General features: G+C 44.7%; 1 protein-coding gene across 1 annotated transcript in view; it reads left to right on the top strand.

Annotated features, from left to right (window-relative positions):
- Positions 1–13,860, top strand: part of ANTXR1 (ANTXR cell adhesion molecule 1) — a 261,100-nt gene that overhangs the window by 182,646 nt on the left and 64,594 nt on the right. The window contains exons 15-16 of the mRNA XM_052648002.1: positions 5,811–5,906; positions 6,434–6,601. Of these exons, the coding sequence (XP_052503962.1) occupies positions 5,811–5,906; positions 6,434–6,601 (264 nt within the window). The remainder of the gene's footprint in view (positions 1–5,810; positions 5,907–6,433; positions 6,602–13,860) is intronic.

The raw sequence follows: 13,860 nt of genomic DNA on the forward strand, positions 1-13,860 counted from the left end.
TAATTTAGTTCTAAAGGGCATCACCCTCCATGCATTCTCTGACTGTTTGAGAGGGAAAAGGACATGTGTTGAGTGAACTGACACTGTGTGAGCACCCAATTAATAATAAGCACCTGGCTTTAAATGATGAATTTATTTCCAGGTTTATCATCTTGCTCACTGATGCTAATGATTTCTCTGTGGCAAGAATTTCTTAGATGGGAAAACTGGGCTACAGAAAAATTAAACAACATGTCTTGTTGTTTTGAACTCCCTAACAGCAGCAGACCTGGTCCCTGTCACAGCTGTGTCTACACAAACAGCCAAACTAGCATCCTACTGTGGAGGGGTGAAGAGCCAAGTTTCTGCCAGGCATCTTTTTTTTCCAGTGGACATATGGCACATCTGATACACCCGTGCACAAATACACCCTTACATACACACATGTCTGCTCCAGTCAGAAGTCCTAGAACAGACCCAGATTCAGTCTTCTATATTCAGTAGTTTAAAAAAAACACACACAATTGCTTTAAAAAGTGCACACAGAATCCTTTATTGAAAAACACAGGACAGTCATTGCGTTAATCATTACGTGTATGTAAATAGATAGGATGGTACCAAAACATATCAGTTAAGTCAATTGGGGTTTTTTTTCTTTTTTTGCACTTACACAAAGGGTTGATGAATTTTTTTGACTCGCCAGTTCATTTTGAGGAATTCATCTCCAAGACAGACATTGAAGCTGACCTCTCTGGCTTATCACCAGAGATTTCCGAGGACACAGTACAGCCAGAACTACTTAAGGTCGGCCCTCCAGAGCCTCTCAGACCTGGGAGTTTTTTTCCGTCCTTTATTTTATATCATCATCCTCACAAAACTTACTCTTCTATAAATGTAAACAATCTCATTGACAGTTGCATTCTGTTTTTCTCAAAATGGAACATGTTGCAGTGGAGTCACAACTACAGTTGTCTGAGTGAGTGAAGGAAGGAATGGACAAATATAGGGCCCTTGTCTGGGGCTACGTAGGGTTTATCATAAGGTTTTAAGACGTGCAACAGTTCAAAGAACTTTTTAATGAATTCAAAGGCTGGTTTAAAACTATTTCCTTGGACTCCATTCTATTTCAGTTATGTTTTCCCTTCTATAGATGGGTCCTACTGTTACCCATAGTGAATTGGAGATTGAGAGCCTATTTGGGTCAAAATGGCCATTTGGTTCTTCTGCCAAATGGATATCAAAGAAGCAGGAGTGTTAAAGAACTTGTAGACTGAGTCTCAGAGGACCACCACAGGCACAACTCTAGGGGGCGCTATTCACATCATGGTCTGCATGAGGAGTGAGGGATCCCCAGGATCAGTAGTCTCACCCCTTTCCTTGCTGGTTTGCTTAATAACTGACTAAGAGGTAAGTATTTGTTGAGTGAGTAAAGGTCAATACAAGGAACCATGGCAAACAAGAAGGGAGCCCTGGATTCCCTGGGGAATCAGGGCGTTCTTCATGGAATAGGTTACATTCGAGCAATATCTTAAAAGATGGCTAAAAGAAGCAGGAGAAGTTTGTTTCAAGTGTATGGAACTGTGAATGTTGAAGCATGGAGCTTTATATAAAAGCCTGGCATGACTGGAAAGATGGAAAAGTGCGGTGCGTGCAGGCAGCAGAGGACTGAACCAGTCATGGACTCCCAGATGTGTGCATCAGACTTCTATTTCTCAGCTCTCTCTTGTCCAGGTCTGCCTGGATGAACAGGTCAGAACAGGCCTCCCTGTCTGAGTCATGTGCTGCCACTCGTGTTACCAAGCATCAGCCAACTGGATGTCTGGGGCCACCACATCCTTTAAAATTTAAACAAAGCTTCCGCTGATGGAAAACCAGCATCCCTTCCTAATCTCTGCGGTTGCTCCAGGCACCACTGCCTCCTACTACTTGCTTCTTCTGCGTTATCTCCTCTTCTTCCTTTGCTGGATACCATCTAACAAATCAGATCCCTCTATTCCCCAAAGGCACAACTGGCACAAAGCCATCTGTGTAGGAAGTTTTACTGAAGGTTTAAAAGTACCAGTAGGTTACAATACAGTGCAGCCAATTAAACAGAATATTAAATATTAAATCTTTTTTATTTTTAATTTTTTTAACACTGAAAACATTTTGTATTGGGGTTTAGCCAATTTACAATGTTGTGATAGTTTCAGGTGAACAGCGAAGGTACTCAGACATACACATACATGTATACCATCCCTGTCATTCCATTCCTGGAAGGTTCTCCCGGCCATCTTCTGCGGTGGAACCTGGCAGTTTACTGGAATTCAGTTCCACTCTTCTGCTCATCTTCTGCTGACTGCCCACAAATCCCTGATTCCTATGGCTTTGCTGACACAAAGCAGTTCGGTTCATCCAGTCTGTCCTCCATTTATCATAGGGGATCTCTGTGCTGGTGGTTTTTTCCTTCCCTGCTACATCCTTAAAGGGCAATGTGAGAGGGACTTCCCCCCCACACACACACAAAGCCCTGCTATTTAATTAGAGGTAGAGACTCACCTCAGGTGCTGCCAATTCTGTCAGTGAAATTTCCGGGGACTATCTATGATTTTACTCCATCAATTTTTGGCCAGATTGAAAAAAACAAAAAACACATAAAAAATTCCGTTCTCTTCTGAAGATTGCAAAACCTTTCCGTCTCTAGAATGTGTAAACAGAGACATAGTAACTGAAGGGACTCTCCCTTTGGTCAGTCCGTGGGCCTTTGTGTTGTCTTTTGCTGTTGTTGTTTGAGTTTGGCCCGCAAGCTCAGGTCAGGGGATTAAAGCCAGGCTCGCTTGTATCAGGAGCACGTGGAGAGGATTGCCTTCTAGGCATTTCCTGTATGGGATGCAGGACCTGCACATGCGCAGAAGGCCAGCCCAGCCTGGGTACCTGGCAACCGCAGAGGGATAGAGCCCAGGGGCAGGAAGAGATGGGGGAAGGGCTGCTCTGCGTGCAAGTATAAGGGGAATACCCGACAAGGCAAGACAGATCAGAACTCCACTCCACTGGTCTCTGCTTTTCTGGACCCAGCTATCCTCTTCCATGCAGTGAAAAATCCCGCTTAGATGGTCTCTAACATCTGTGCTCCTGTCATTTAAAAAATTAGGAGACTCATGAGACCGTTTCAGTGCCCTAATGAGTAGAGCAGCCTTATTCGTGGAGTTTCATACATTCTCTGTGCTGCCATGTTCAGCTTAGGGTGACATAATTTCAGTTAGTCCTGGGCCGGGCCTGCCCAGGGTTTTGGAAGCCATGTGTCATGTATGACACAGACACATTCTGGTGGTAAAGTTTAACCATATAAGGTTCCTGGTTGACATAATATACTTTCTGGAATTATAAGGTGAGATACTGTGAGCTATAGTATTTTCCCCTTGCATGTACGCGGTCCCATGCCTGCCACTTTCCACACAGCAGTGGCTCCACATGGGACTCCACTCTGCCTCCCCAAATGCCTCCAGCCCAAGGCTGTGGGAGGTGAGCTTGTTCCGAGCACATGTAGTCAGAAGTCTTAGCAGGTACAAGGGGTTAGAAGTAGAAAACTGCATTTGCTTGAAAGCATCAAATGATTGGAAAAGCAAAACACGAAAGGCCAAAACCTAGAATTTTGTCAACACTGAGAAACAATCAAACAAGAGTGTGGCTGCCTGGGCTCAAATCCAGCTCTGCCACATCCAAGCTGGTGACTAAGTCACTTAACCTCTCGATTCCTCCTCTGTAGTGGGTGTAATAGCACCACCTACATCACTGGCTGGTTGAGAGATGACTGGGTTAATATATGTCAAGCACTTGGAAGGGTGACCAGCACATACATGTTAAAGGCTACATACATCCAGCTGTGTTATCACAAATTTGATACTGACAATTATTGAGCACCTACTATGCACCAGGCTCTGTGCAAGATTTAGAATACAAGGGTTGACAAAATCCACTGTGCTTCAGGGCTCACAGTCCCACATCCAAGAAGGACAGATTCATTCAAGACACACACACACACACGCAGACTGACCCATTCTGGTCAGCTCCCTGAATGTGATCACTGTCCTTTAGATCTATTAATTTTTAAGAAGCCTGACCATCACAAGCACAGAAGGTCGCCTTGAAGGTCTTAATGTGTTGTGTTACTGCTTTGCTTTGTCACCGCTGGCTCTGATCTCTCTTCCGTGGACCCTTGCATGTACCCGGTCCCATGCCTGCCGCTTTCCACACAGCAGTGGCTCCACATGGGACTCCACTCTGCCTCCCCAAATGCCTCCAGCCCAAGGCTGTGGGAGGTGAGCTTGTTCCGAGCGCATTAATCTGCTTTGCAAACTCCATTTTCAGCCTCCTTTCCTTACCCAGAAGGGAAATTATGCCACCACCCTCTAGCCCATCCAGGACTGTAGATGGTGACTGTTTCTCCCCACAACAGGAATGAGCACCAAGATAAGGAAGAGTTTTGCTAATTATCCCTCCCTTTTCCACCCGTAAGCTTACAAGTTCCTCTTGCTTTCTCCCTTCATCTTAAAATGCATAGTAAATGCTAACTTCCTGTCAGTAAGCTAAGTTGCAGACACCTAGTTAACTGCTTTATCTGAATCATCTTGTTTAATTTATTTGTAAATTCAGCAGATAATTCTTGGGTATCTAGGTATCATGTACTAGGTGCTGTTCTAAAAGCTGAGAGTGCAATGGTAACTATGACAAATAAACAGAAGCTTTCTTGAAACTTCCATTGCAGTGAGGAGAGACAGACAATAAATAAATAGCAAGCCATGTGTGTGCTCTGTTGTTTAGTTGTGTCCAACTCTTTGTGACCCCATCAACTACAGCCCGCCAGGCTCCTATGTCCATGGAATTTTCCAGGCAAGGATACTGGAGTGGGGTGCCATGCCCTCCTCCAGGGGATCTTCCCGACACAGGGATCAAACCTGCATCTCCTCCATTGGCAGGCGGGTTCTTTACCACTGAACCACTTGGGAAGCCCTGTAAGAGCAAGAACTAGAAATAAAATAGATTGATGGGATGAAGAGACTAGGACTACTTGAGAAGGATGTCCAGGGAATGCACCGAGTATCTGGGAGCGGGGAATGTGGAAGGAAGAAGGCTGGAGAAATGAGTAAAGGCCAGCGCTCTCAAGGCAGAGTTGAGGCTTGGAATTTATTCTGCTGCTTTGTGGAGAATGGATTATAGGTAAGAGAGGGCAGTTAGGAGATTGTCTCCATACCCAGGAGAAGGAGCCTTAGTACCAGGGTGGTGGAGGTGGTGATGGAGCTTGAGTTGGAGAAGCCATGAATTGAGGATCTTTTAGAATTAAGGTCAGTAGAACTTGCTGGAAAATTGAGATGAGATAGGGAAAGGGAAGCAGAGGAAGAGAGAATTCAAGTGTGACTCCCAGGCAGGGGGAAAGACTATGGCAGGAACCAATCCGAGGTGGGGAAATCAGGACTTCTTTTAGACATGTATTGTTGAGAAGTTGATTAGTCCCCGAGAAGGTGTCAGTGCCAACAGAGGCCAGAGAAGTCAGGGACAAAGAGGTAAATTCACGAGGCGTTAACACGTAGACAGGATTAGATGAGATATACTATAAAGGAGTAGAGATGCAGAAGAGAACATGATCCAAGAATGCAACACAATCTAACCAGGTCATACTGCTCTTATTCCCACTTTGCAGATAAGGAAAATAAACTTGGACAGGTTAAGCAATATGCTCAAGGCCCAGTAAACGGTGGCACTGGGATTTAACCCAGGCAGTCTGCTCCCATCCACTTTGCCATAGTGAACACAATGGTGCTTTGCTTCCTTCATGTGTCACAATCTCTCTGCAGGAAGAAGATGATGATGGTCTGCCTAAGAAAAAGTGGCCTACAGTAGATGCTTCTTATTATGGTGGCCGAGGCGTTGGAGGCATTAAAAGGATGGAGGTAAGGACAGCTTCACTTACTCATGTACGTGCTGACTACTCAGTGACAGAAAACCAAAGCAAAATGGTGAAAACTCACACTTAAGCTCTAATGGGGATGTGACTCGTGAGGCATCAATGGAGAGATGGCAAATATAGCCTTTTATTTCTGCACCCCGGTGTCTTGTCCACTGTGAGTCAGAGCAATTCACTCTTTAGCTCAAGTCCGCCTACCCCCACCCCAGTGGTTTCTTCTGTCACTGGAATACAATCCAGAGTTCTTACTGGGCCCACAATGCCTTTGCGTGTACTGTTCCCACGCCCTGGATGGTCCCTCCCCCAAATGCCCATGCCCCTTGCTTGCTTTCGCTGCTCCTCCAGCCCTTCCCCTTTCCCTTTCTCTACTTCACCCCTCTTCTCTGGTCCTCATGACCCAAAAGAAATGAGGACCGGGTAGCACATCGTAGTCATTTGTGATCCCTGTTCTCCAGGGGCATCACATTTTATTTTGTCATTTTGTGGGGGTTTTTTGCATGTTATTTATTTTAGGTTCGTTGGGGAGAAAAGGGCTCCACAGAAGAAGGTGCTAAGTTGGAGAAAGCAAAGAATGCAAGAGTCAAGATGCCGGAGCAGGAGTACGAGTTCCCTGAACCCCGAAATCTCAACAACAACATGCGCCGGCCCTCCTCTCCCCGGAAGTGGTATTCTCCGATCAAGGTGTGCCTCTTTCTACTCAAAAACCCATCCTCACTCCTTGTAAAACACTTATATAGGCAGAACCAGAATCTCTTGAGATGATATCAAACTAAAATCCAGCTTATCACAAAGAAACACATTTCTCAAATCATGGACTTGAAAGTTTAAATGTATACTTTCTCAGTTTCCACAATATCAAGGTGAGAGCTGGGCTTTTTTGTTTTAATTGGAGTATTGTTGCTTTATAGTATCTTCTTGTTAGTTTCAGGTATACAGCATAGTGATTTAGTTTCATGTACATATATTCTTTCTCAGATTCTTTTCCATTGTAGGTTATTACAAAATATTAAGTATAGTTCCCTGTGCTATACAATAGGTCCTATTATCTACCTATTTTATGTATAGTAGTTTCTATCTGTTAATCTCAAACTCCTAATTTATCCTCCCCCCCCCCCCCCCTTTCCTGTTTGGAAACCACAAGCTTGTTTTCTGTGTCTGTGAGTCTGTTTCTGTTTTTTTAAATAAGCTCATTTGTATAATTTTTGTAGATTCAGCATATAAGTGGTAGTGTATAGTATTTATCTTTCTCTAACTTACTTCACTTACTGTGATAATCTTTAGGTCCATACATGTTGCTGCAAATGGCATTATTTCATTCTTTTTTTTTTTTACAGCTGAGTAATATTCCATTGTATATATATATATATATACATCACATCTCTTTTTCATTTATCTGTTAACGAGCATTTAGGTTATTTCTATGTCTTGGCTATTGTAAATAGTGCTGCTGTAAACACTGGGGTGCTTGATAGTTTTCATCTTTTCCTGATATATGCCCAGCAATAGGAACTGGGCTTCTTAAAATCCCCATGGCAAAGTGGTTGAATGAGAGTGGACTTGAAGAAAGTGACTTGGGTAGTAACCCCAGAGAATGATTATAACTTTCAATAATTTCATTGGTAGGCTTTCCATAGTCTAACAACAATAGCTGGATTCTTCTTAATGCCAAATATCTATCCTTCTTGCCACAACAGGAGCCCATTGCCCTTTATTCAAGCCATGTGCTGGTGTAGTGGGCTGTGTTGTCCATGAGTCTAACACTCATTCTCCCTGGCTGTGAACAAAATGTCTTATTTCTCCAGCATCTCTCTTCCCCCTCACAGTTCCACAGCTTAACTGAAAGCCTTTTTGACTTATTGAGAAATTTAAGTCATAGGAGGCAGTTAATGCTTCCTAAAGGCCTCTTTTCTCTTCCTCATGGATGCAGATGTCTTTGAATTCATGTGATTCATTCAACACCCTTGCTCCTTGGTCTTCCCCATAAGCATCTGCACTATGCCAACCATCAAAGAACACTAGAAAATTATAGCCAAAAAGACCAACATAGTCTACCAGAAAAACTAGAGTGGTAGAGTCTTTGCTCTGCCCGGGTCTGTCTGGAATCCAAGGCTCCAACTCAGATCTGCACCCTCTAGCCCTGTGCTGCAGACAGAACTATGCCAACTCCAAGGCCTCAGATGAAAGACTCAATATAAGAACCAGCTCTCTCTGCGAAAGAATGGATACATGTATATGTATGGCTGAGTCCCCTTGTTCACCTTTGAGTCCACCTGAAACTCACAAAATTCTTAATCAGCTATACTCCAAAATAAAAATAAAAAGTTTAAAAAAAAGAACCAGATCTCAGCAGCAGCACCCCCTACACACACACACATACAGCTCTACCCCTCTTCCAGTGATAAACTGAGATATTTGCTAGTTTCAGAGCAGCTCTTCTCCCATGAAATCAAAAGAAGTAACCATTTTTAACAGTGGAGGAAACTTCCTTGCTAGTTGTCTCTGCTCAGTTGAATTGCCTCCTTCTCAAACTAATCTCAGTGCATTGTCATTTGGTTTGTTGTGTTTCAAGTGCTGAGATTCTTAAGATAAGCCACCCCACCCCACCCCCCTCCTAGAGCGATGGGTTGAACTCTGGAAAAAATGTGGCCCAAATGTAGTTTGCTTGACTAACAGCTGTTTGCTTCTAATTATATTCTAATGTGGAACATTCAGTGGCGTGCATGCATGCGCAGACAGGAAGGAGCCAAGGAGAATCTCAGATGAAGGCAAAAGGGGATTTTCTATTATGTTGTTTTCAGAAATCTGTACCTTGTGACTAATACAACATATTTGGTAAGAGCCAGGGTTTCATCTCTGTAATCTTGGATATTGAGAGAGCTTTAATTCTATCTGAAGAATTCATATTTGCTTGAGAGCATGTTATTCATCTGTTAACTAGTGGTCTAGGACTGTTTTATGAAACAAATGAGCATATGAACAACTAGAAATCTCAAAATACTCCCAACACGCACTTGAAATTAGTGTCAGTTGAACTGAATATTTGTTGTGTACCCACTGTGTGCCGGTACTGCTGGATATTGAGTCTATCAATTCAGTCGCTCAGTCGTGTCTGACTCTATAGAAGGTCTCAAACTTGGCTGAGAATCAGTCACCTGTAGGAGCTTTAAAAACACAAATTCCCAGGCCTACTGTCTCAAACCTCATGATCCGGTCTCACAAAAGGCTTTCAAAGTCTCCCTGGCCTTCATGACCTGCCCACTTTTTCTCATGAAGTGAAACTCCTTTTTTCCCCTAATTTTCTCCCTTTTCAAATTTCCTATCCAAACTCCCTAAGGGAGACCCCACTGTTGCCTCAGTTACTGCTCCCTCCCCAGCCCCTGCTCCTCAGCCTTGGTCACTGTGTGTGTGTGTGTGTGTGTGTGTGTGTGTGTGTGTGTGTGCATGCTGGTTCTCAAAGTGTGGTCCCTGAATGGGCAGCATCAACATCCCCCAGGAGCTTGTTAGAAATGAACACCCTCAGGCCCCAAGCCTGACCTGCCGAATCAGCAGCTCTGGGGCTGGGGCCCAGTTAAGAAGGGATCACCCAAGGTACTAGCCAGCCTTCCAGAGGAGGCTCCCTGAGGGCAGGAACCATGGTGCATGGCAAAGTGACCACAATCATGCCTCAGAGACATCCTACGTTTCACATGGGTCCATTGTTCTCCCAAATGCAGCTGCTGGATTAATGTTGGATGGTTGGAAAACTGCATGTTAAGGGAACACCAAAAAAGCCAGCTGGAAAAAACCTGTGATGCTGGTGGGCTCGTTAGCGCCTCTGTAGGACTCCTTTGTTGGGACCTGAGAAAGTGTGAATGCTCCTCCTGCTGCTAGAGGAGCTTACCTAGCACAGCTCATTCGTGTGACTGCTCCTGTTTGTGAGTCTTCCCCCAACCAGATTTGATCCCTGCTGGAGGCACCAATTATGCTTAACTCATCTTTGAATCACCCACAAACAGCACTGTACCTGGCAGGGAGTAGGGATTCCTCCACCTCTTGTTAATAGAGCTGATGCGTGGGATGTAATTATGAAACCACACCCAGAGCATCATGCCGGATAGACTTTCTCCTGTGACCTACACAGATCACTTTGGTACTCTCGGACTACAGAATGTGACATTCTTCTTGCCATCTCTTTGAGGCAAGGAGAGAAAAAGAGGTCATCCTATGTGTATCTGGGCCATATGGGCAAGGCAAGGGAAGGAACAAGAAAGTTTGAGAGTAGAAGCACAGAACAGAGTTGAAAAGTCGTAATGTACACTGTTCAGAAGAAGAGCAGACTCTCTACCAGAGCTTCAGCCTTTGGACTGTAACCCCACGTGTGGTTCACGATGCGCCCCGTTCTAGCCACAATGTCTGTACACACTCACTAGGCCTTGGACAAAGCATTCAGCCTCAAGCTGTGCTGTAAACTCTATTTCCCTTTCCTGAACCCTCTTGCTGGATTTGTCTTGGTCCTGGCAGGAAACAGAAGGCACACTCAAGAGGGTCAAACTCACACAGATCTGGGCAGGGTTAGGAGAATCCGTGGCAATGGCGAGGCACGCAGGCACTCAGCAGTGAGAGCTGTGACACCCCTGGGCCTGAAGGGCAAGGAGAGGAGAGGGTGCTACTGGATCCAGCGAGAGCTGCAGCCCAGGAGTAGAGGTCACCCAACGGGAGCCGTGGCCATAGAGAGGCAGTCGGTAATCTAAGTCTGCCCTGCTCCCTGTTTTAATATGGTCCACAAGCTAAGAATGGTTTTTGTATTTTTTAATGATTTTATTAGCACCTACTAATAGCCTTGAGTTTGCCTCTTGACCTACAAAACCTGAAATATTTACCCTCTGGGCCTATACAGAAAATGTTTGCAGACCCCTGCTCTGTAAGAAAGCAGCCACTGATGGAAGTGGGGGTTGGGGAGGGAGTAGAAGGAACAAGTACCAACCTCCCCGTTATCTTGCCCTCTTCTCTCCTTTTTTAAATTGAAGTATAGCTGATTTACAATGTTGTATCAGTTTCAGCTGTGCAGCAAAGTGATTCCATTATATATATATATTTTTTCTTTTTCAGATTCTTTCCCATTATGGGTTATTACAAAATACTGAGTGCTATATGGTGGAGTCCTTGTTGGTTATCTATTCTATATCTAGTATATCTAGTATTGTATGTATGTTAATCCTAAACTCCTGATTTATCCCTCCACCCCCTTCCCCACTTTGGTAACCATAATTCATTTTCTATGTTTATGGGTCTGTTTCTGTTTTGTAAGTACATTCACTTATATCATGTTTTTTCATATTCCACGTACAAGCAATATCATAATGTTTGTCTTTGTCTGACTTACTTCACTTAGCGTAATAATCTCTAGGTCCATCCATGTTGCTGCAAATGGCATTATTTCATTCTTTAGATGGCTGAGTAATATTCCACTATATATATACACACACAGACACACACACGCACGCGCACTCCACATACTCTTTATCCATTCATCTGTCTGCTGTCGTCTTCTGGTGCTACCTGCTGGCCAGACCAAAGGGAAGCTAAATGATGCCATCTGTTGAGGTTGCTCTTCCAAGGCATGGAACAAGGAAGGCAGAGAATTGCAGAGAGTGGATGGGGGCAGGCAGCTCATGGAGGATGGCCCACCCACTCTCTGCCCCACTATCAACTGGGAGAACATCTCCAACCAGGGCAAAACTTTCAGAAAGTTCTAGAAAGACTCCTGGTTCCCCAGTGAAGGTGGTCAGAATCACACACCTTTAAACTGGTTGCATTTGACTCAGTTTCTCAAGCATTCCAGGAAATAGATTTGAGGACCAGAGAAGCAGGGGAACACATTGCCTCAGCACACCCGAAGGGAGCCCACTAGGAGAAGGAGTCCACAACGGGCTGCTCACTGCCATCGCCCAGGCTAATTTAAGGCACTGACCACACTGACCACACTTTACCCTTTCCTCATTCCAGGCTCATGATCAGGAAATTTTCCGATATTTGGCCTGAATTTTTCTTTGCTTGGTTTTCACCCCCTGGATTTACAGCAATCCCGTGCTTCTCATTAAGTTGGGACTGACCGCTTCAGGCGAGTTAAGTAATGCCCAGATGTATGGCCACCAGAAAGATTAAAACCAGGTCTGTTTTCAAGTTTGCTGGAAGGCTTGCAGCCTTCAGAGAAATGATTTTCCTCCTTTTCCAGTAGCTCCTCCCTTTGACTGGCAATGACAGAAATGACAGCCGAAGGACAAAAGCCAGACCCTGGCTGGCCCTGCAGACCACTGTGTCCTGCAGAAGAGCCTGACCGGCCTGTGCTGCTCACAGCGCTGGGAAGCCGGTGGTCTTCTGTTCATTTTCTTTCAGGTAAACCTGTCATCCCTGGCCTTAAGCACCTTGACCTTGTAATCAAGCGGCATTCAGTGCTGAAACTGCACTGAACGAAGCTGTATGCCGTCCAGTAGGACACACTGAAGCCTTAAATGTTGTCAGATGTGCTGTTGATGTTGAACAGACATTTTTTTGCCCATTCCTGGCTACAATTTAGAATGGTTCCAAACATGTTTTAAACAAAGACCGAAAGAAGAGAGAAAAAAAATTACCATGTGTGAGTGTGTCTGTGTGTGGGTATGTGTAGGGCAAGTTTCTAACTTATGCATTCATTTGTTTCATTTAAGGAGAAGCATGAGTCACAATATTTACTATATATTTTGAGGTCTAAAAAATTAGTATTAATCTCTCACATCCCTCTAAGTTGAACTACCCTCAAAATTCCCAGCTTCTGACTAACTTCCAAGTAGCTGAGGCAGACAAACCAGAAGAGAAGATACAGCTGCTGCCTGCCCACCCCTCTTCCCACTCCCAAAAAAGGAAAGAAAGGCAGCCACGAAGCCCATGCACCGAGATGCTTTGAGCGATGGACCTCACAAACCTCCTGGCATGGTCTTCTTGTTTAGGAAGGAACAAGCGAGCATTGATGTAAAATTCCCGGTTTGCCAGGCTTTGTGGATGGGAAGATATTGATTCTCAGGCTGAGGTAGAGTTGGGGAACCTGGAATTGGTACACTTCTCATGTGATAGTCTAAGTGTGTCAATTTCATATGAAAGAAAGGTATATATAAATGTCAGCTGAAATGGCAACCCACTCCAGTGTTCTTGCCTGGAGAATCCCAGGGACGGGGATGGGCTGCCTGGTGGGCTGCCATCTATGGGGTTGCACAGAGTCGGACACGACTGAAGTGACTTAGCAGAATACACTGTGGTGGAGGGTTGCCAGAATGGTGGAGAATCTTTAAGCTTCGCAGAAGCATTCCTCCTGGGAAGTGAGGACCTGTGTCTTGAAACGCACCTTGTAGAGAGGGCCATGCAGGCAGGACACTCAGATCTGAGAGAAATAGTGGCGTCAACTCAGAGGCTCCCCCCAGGCTGAGTAAAGCCCACTGACCACTTGGAAGAATCTCCTGAGGCTCTTCTGGCCCCAAAGGGATGTTATTAATAAGCCCAGTAGCTACTGTCTTGAAATGACAAAACTTCTGCCTCCTCTCAGAAAATCAAGCAAAGGAACCTTGTTATGTACTTCTCTTTAAGAGTCATTTTTCATCCTCTTGATTCTAAACACACTTATTCTAAAGCTTACTTCAGCTCTTGCATAAAATGCTACCTGATGTATTGACAGAAATACAGCAAGGTATAGGATGTATAGATTACCCCAGCTGTCTTCTGTGCCACACAGAATGGGGACTTTGAATTCATTTGTGGAACTTCTAGAATTCAGAATACTGAGGGCTACAATCAGAACTAGCCGGCCTTACCTTGGCCAGAACAGCTGTTGATAGCAGCTCACCTGGATGAAGGGCACACCTGGGTGACACAAGTACCGCAAGTCAGGCACGGTCCCGAGGGCCTTTCTTGCACTCACTCCTCCACTTCTC

Source organism: Budorcas taxicolor, chromosome 11 (assembly GCF_023091745.1).
Source record: "Budorcas taxicolor isolate Tak-1 chromosome 11, Takin1.1, whole genome shotgun sequence".
NCBI classification, from domain to species: Eukaryota; Metazoa; Chordata; class Mammalia; order Artiodactyla; family Bovidae; genus Budorcas; species Budorcas taxicolor.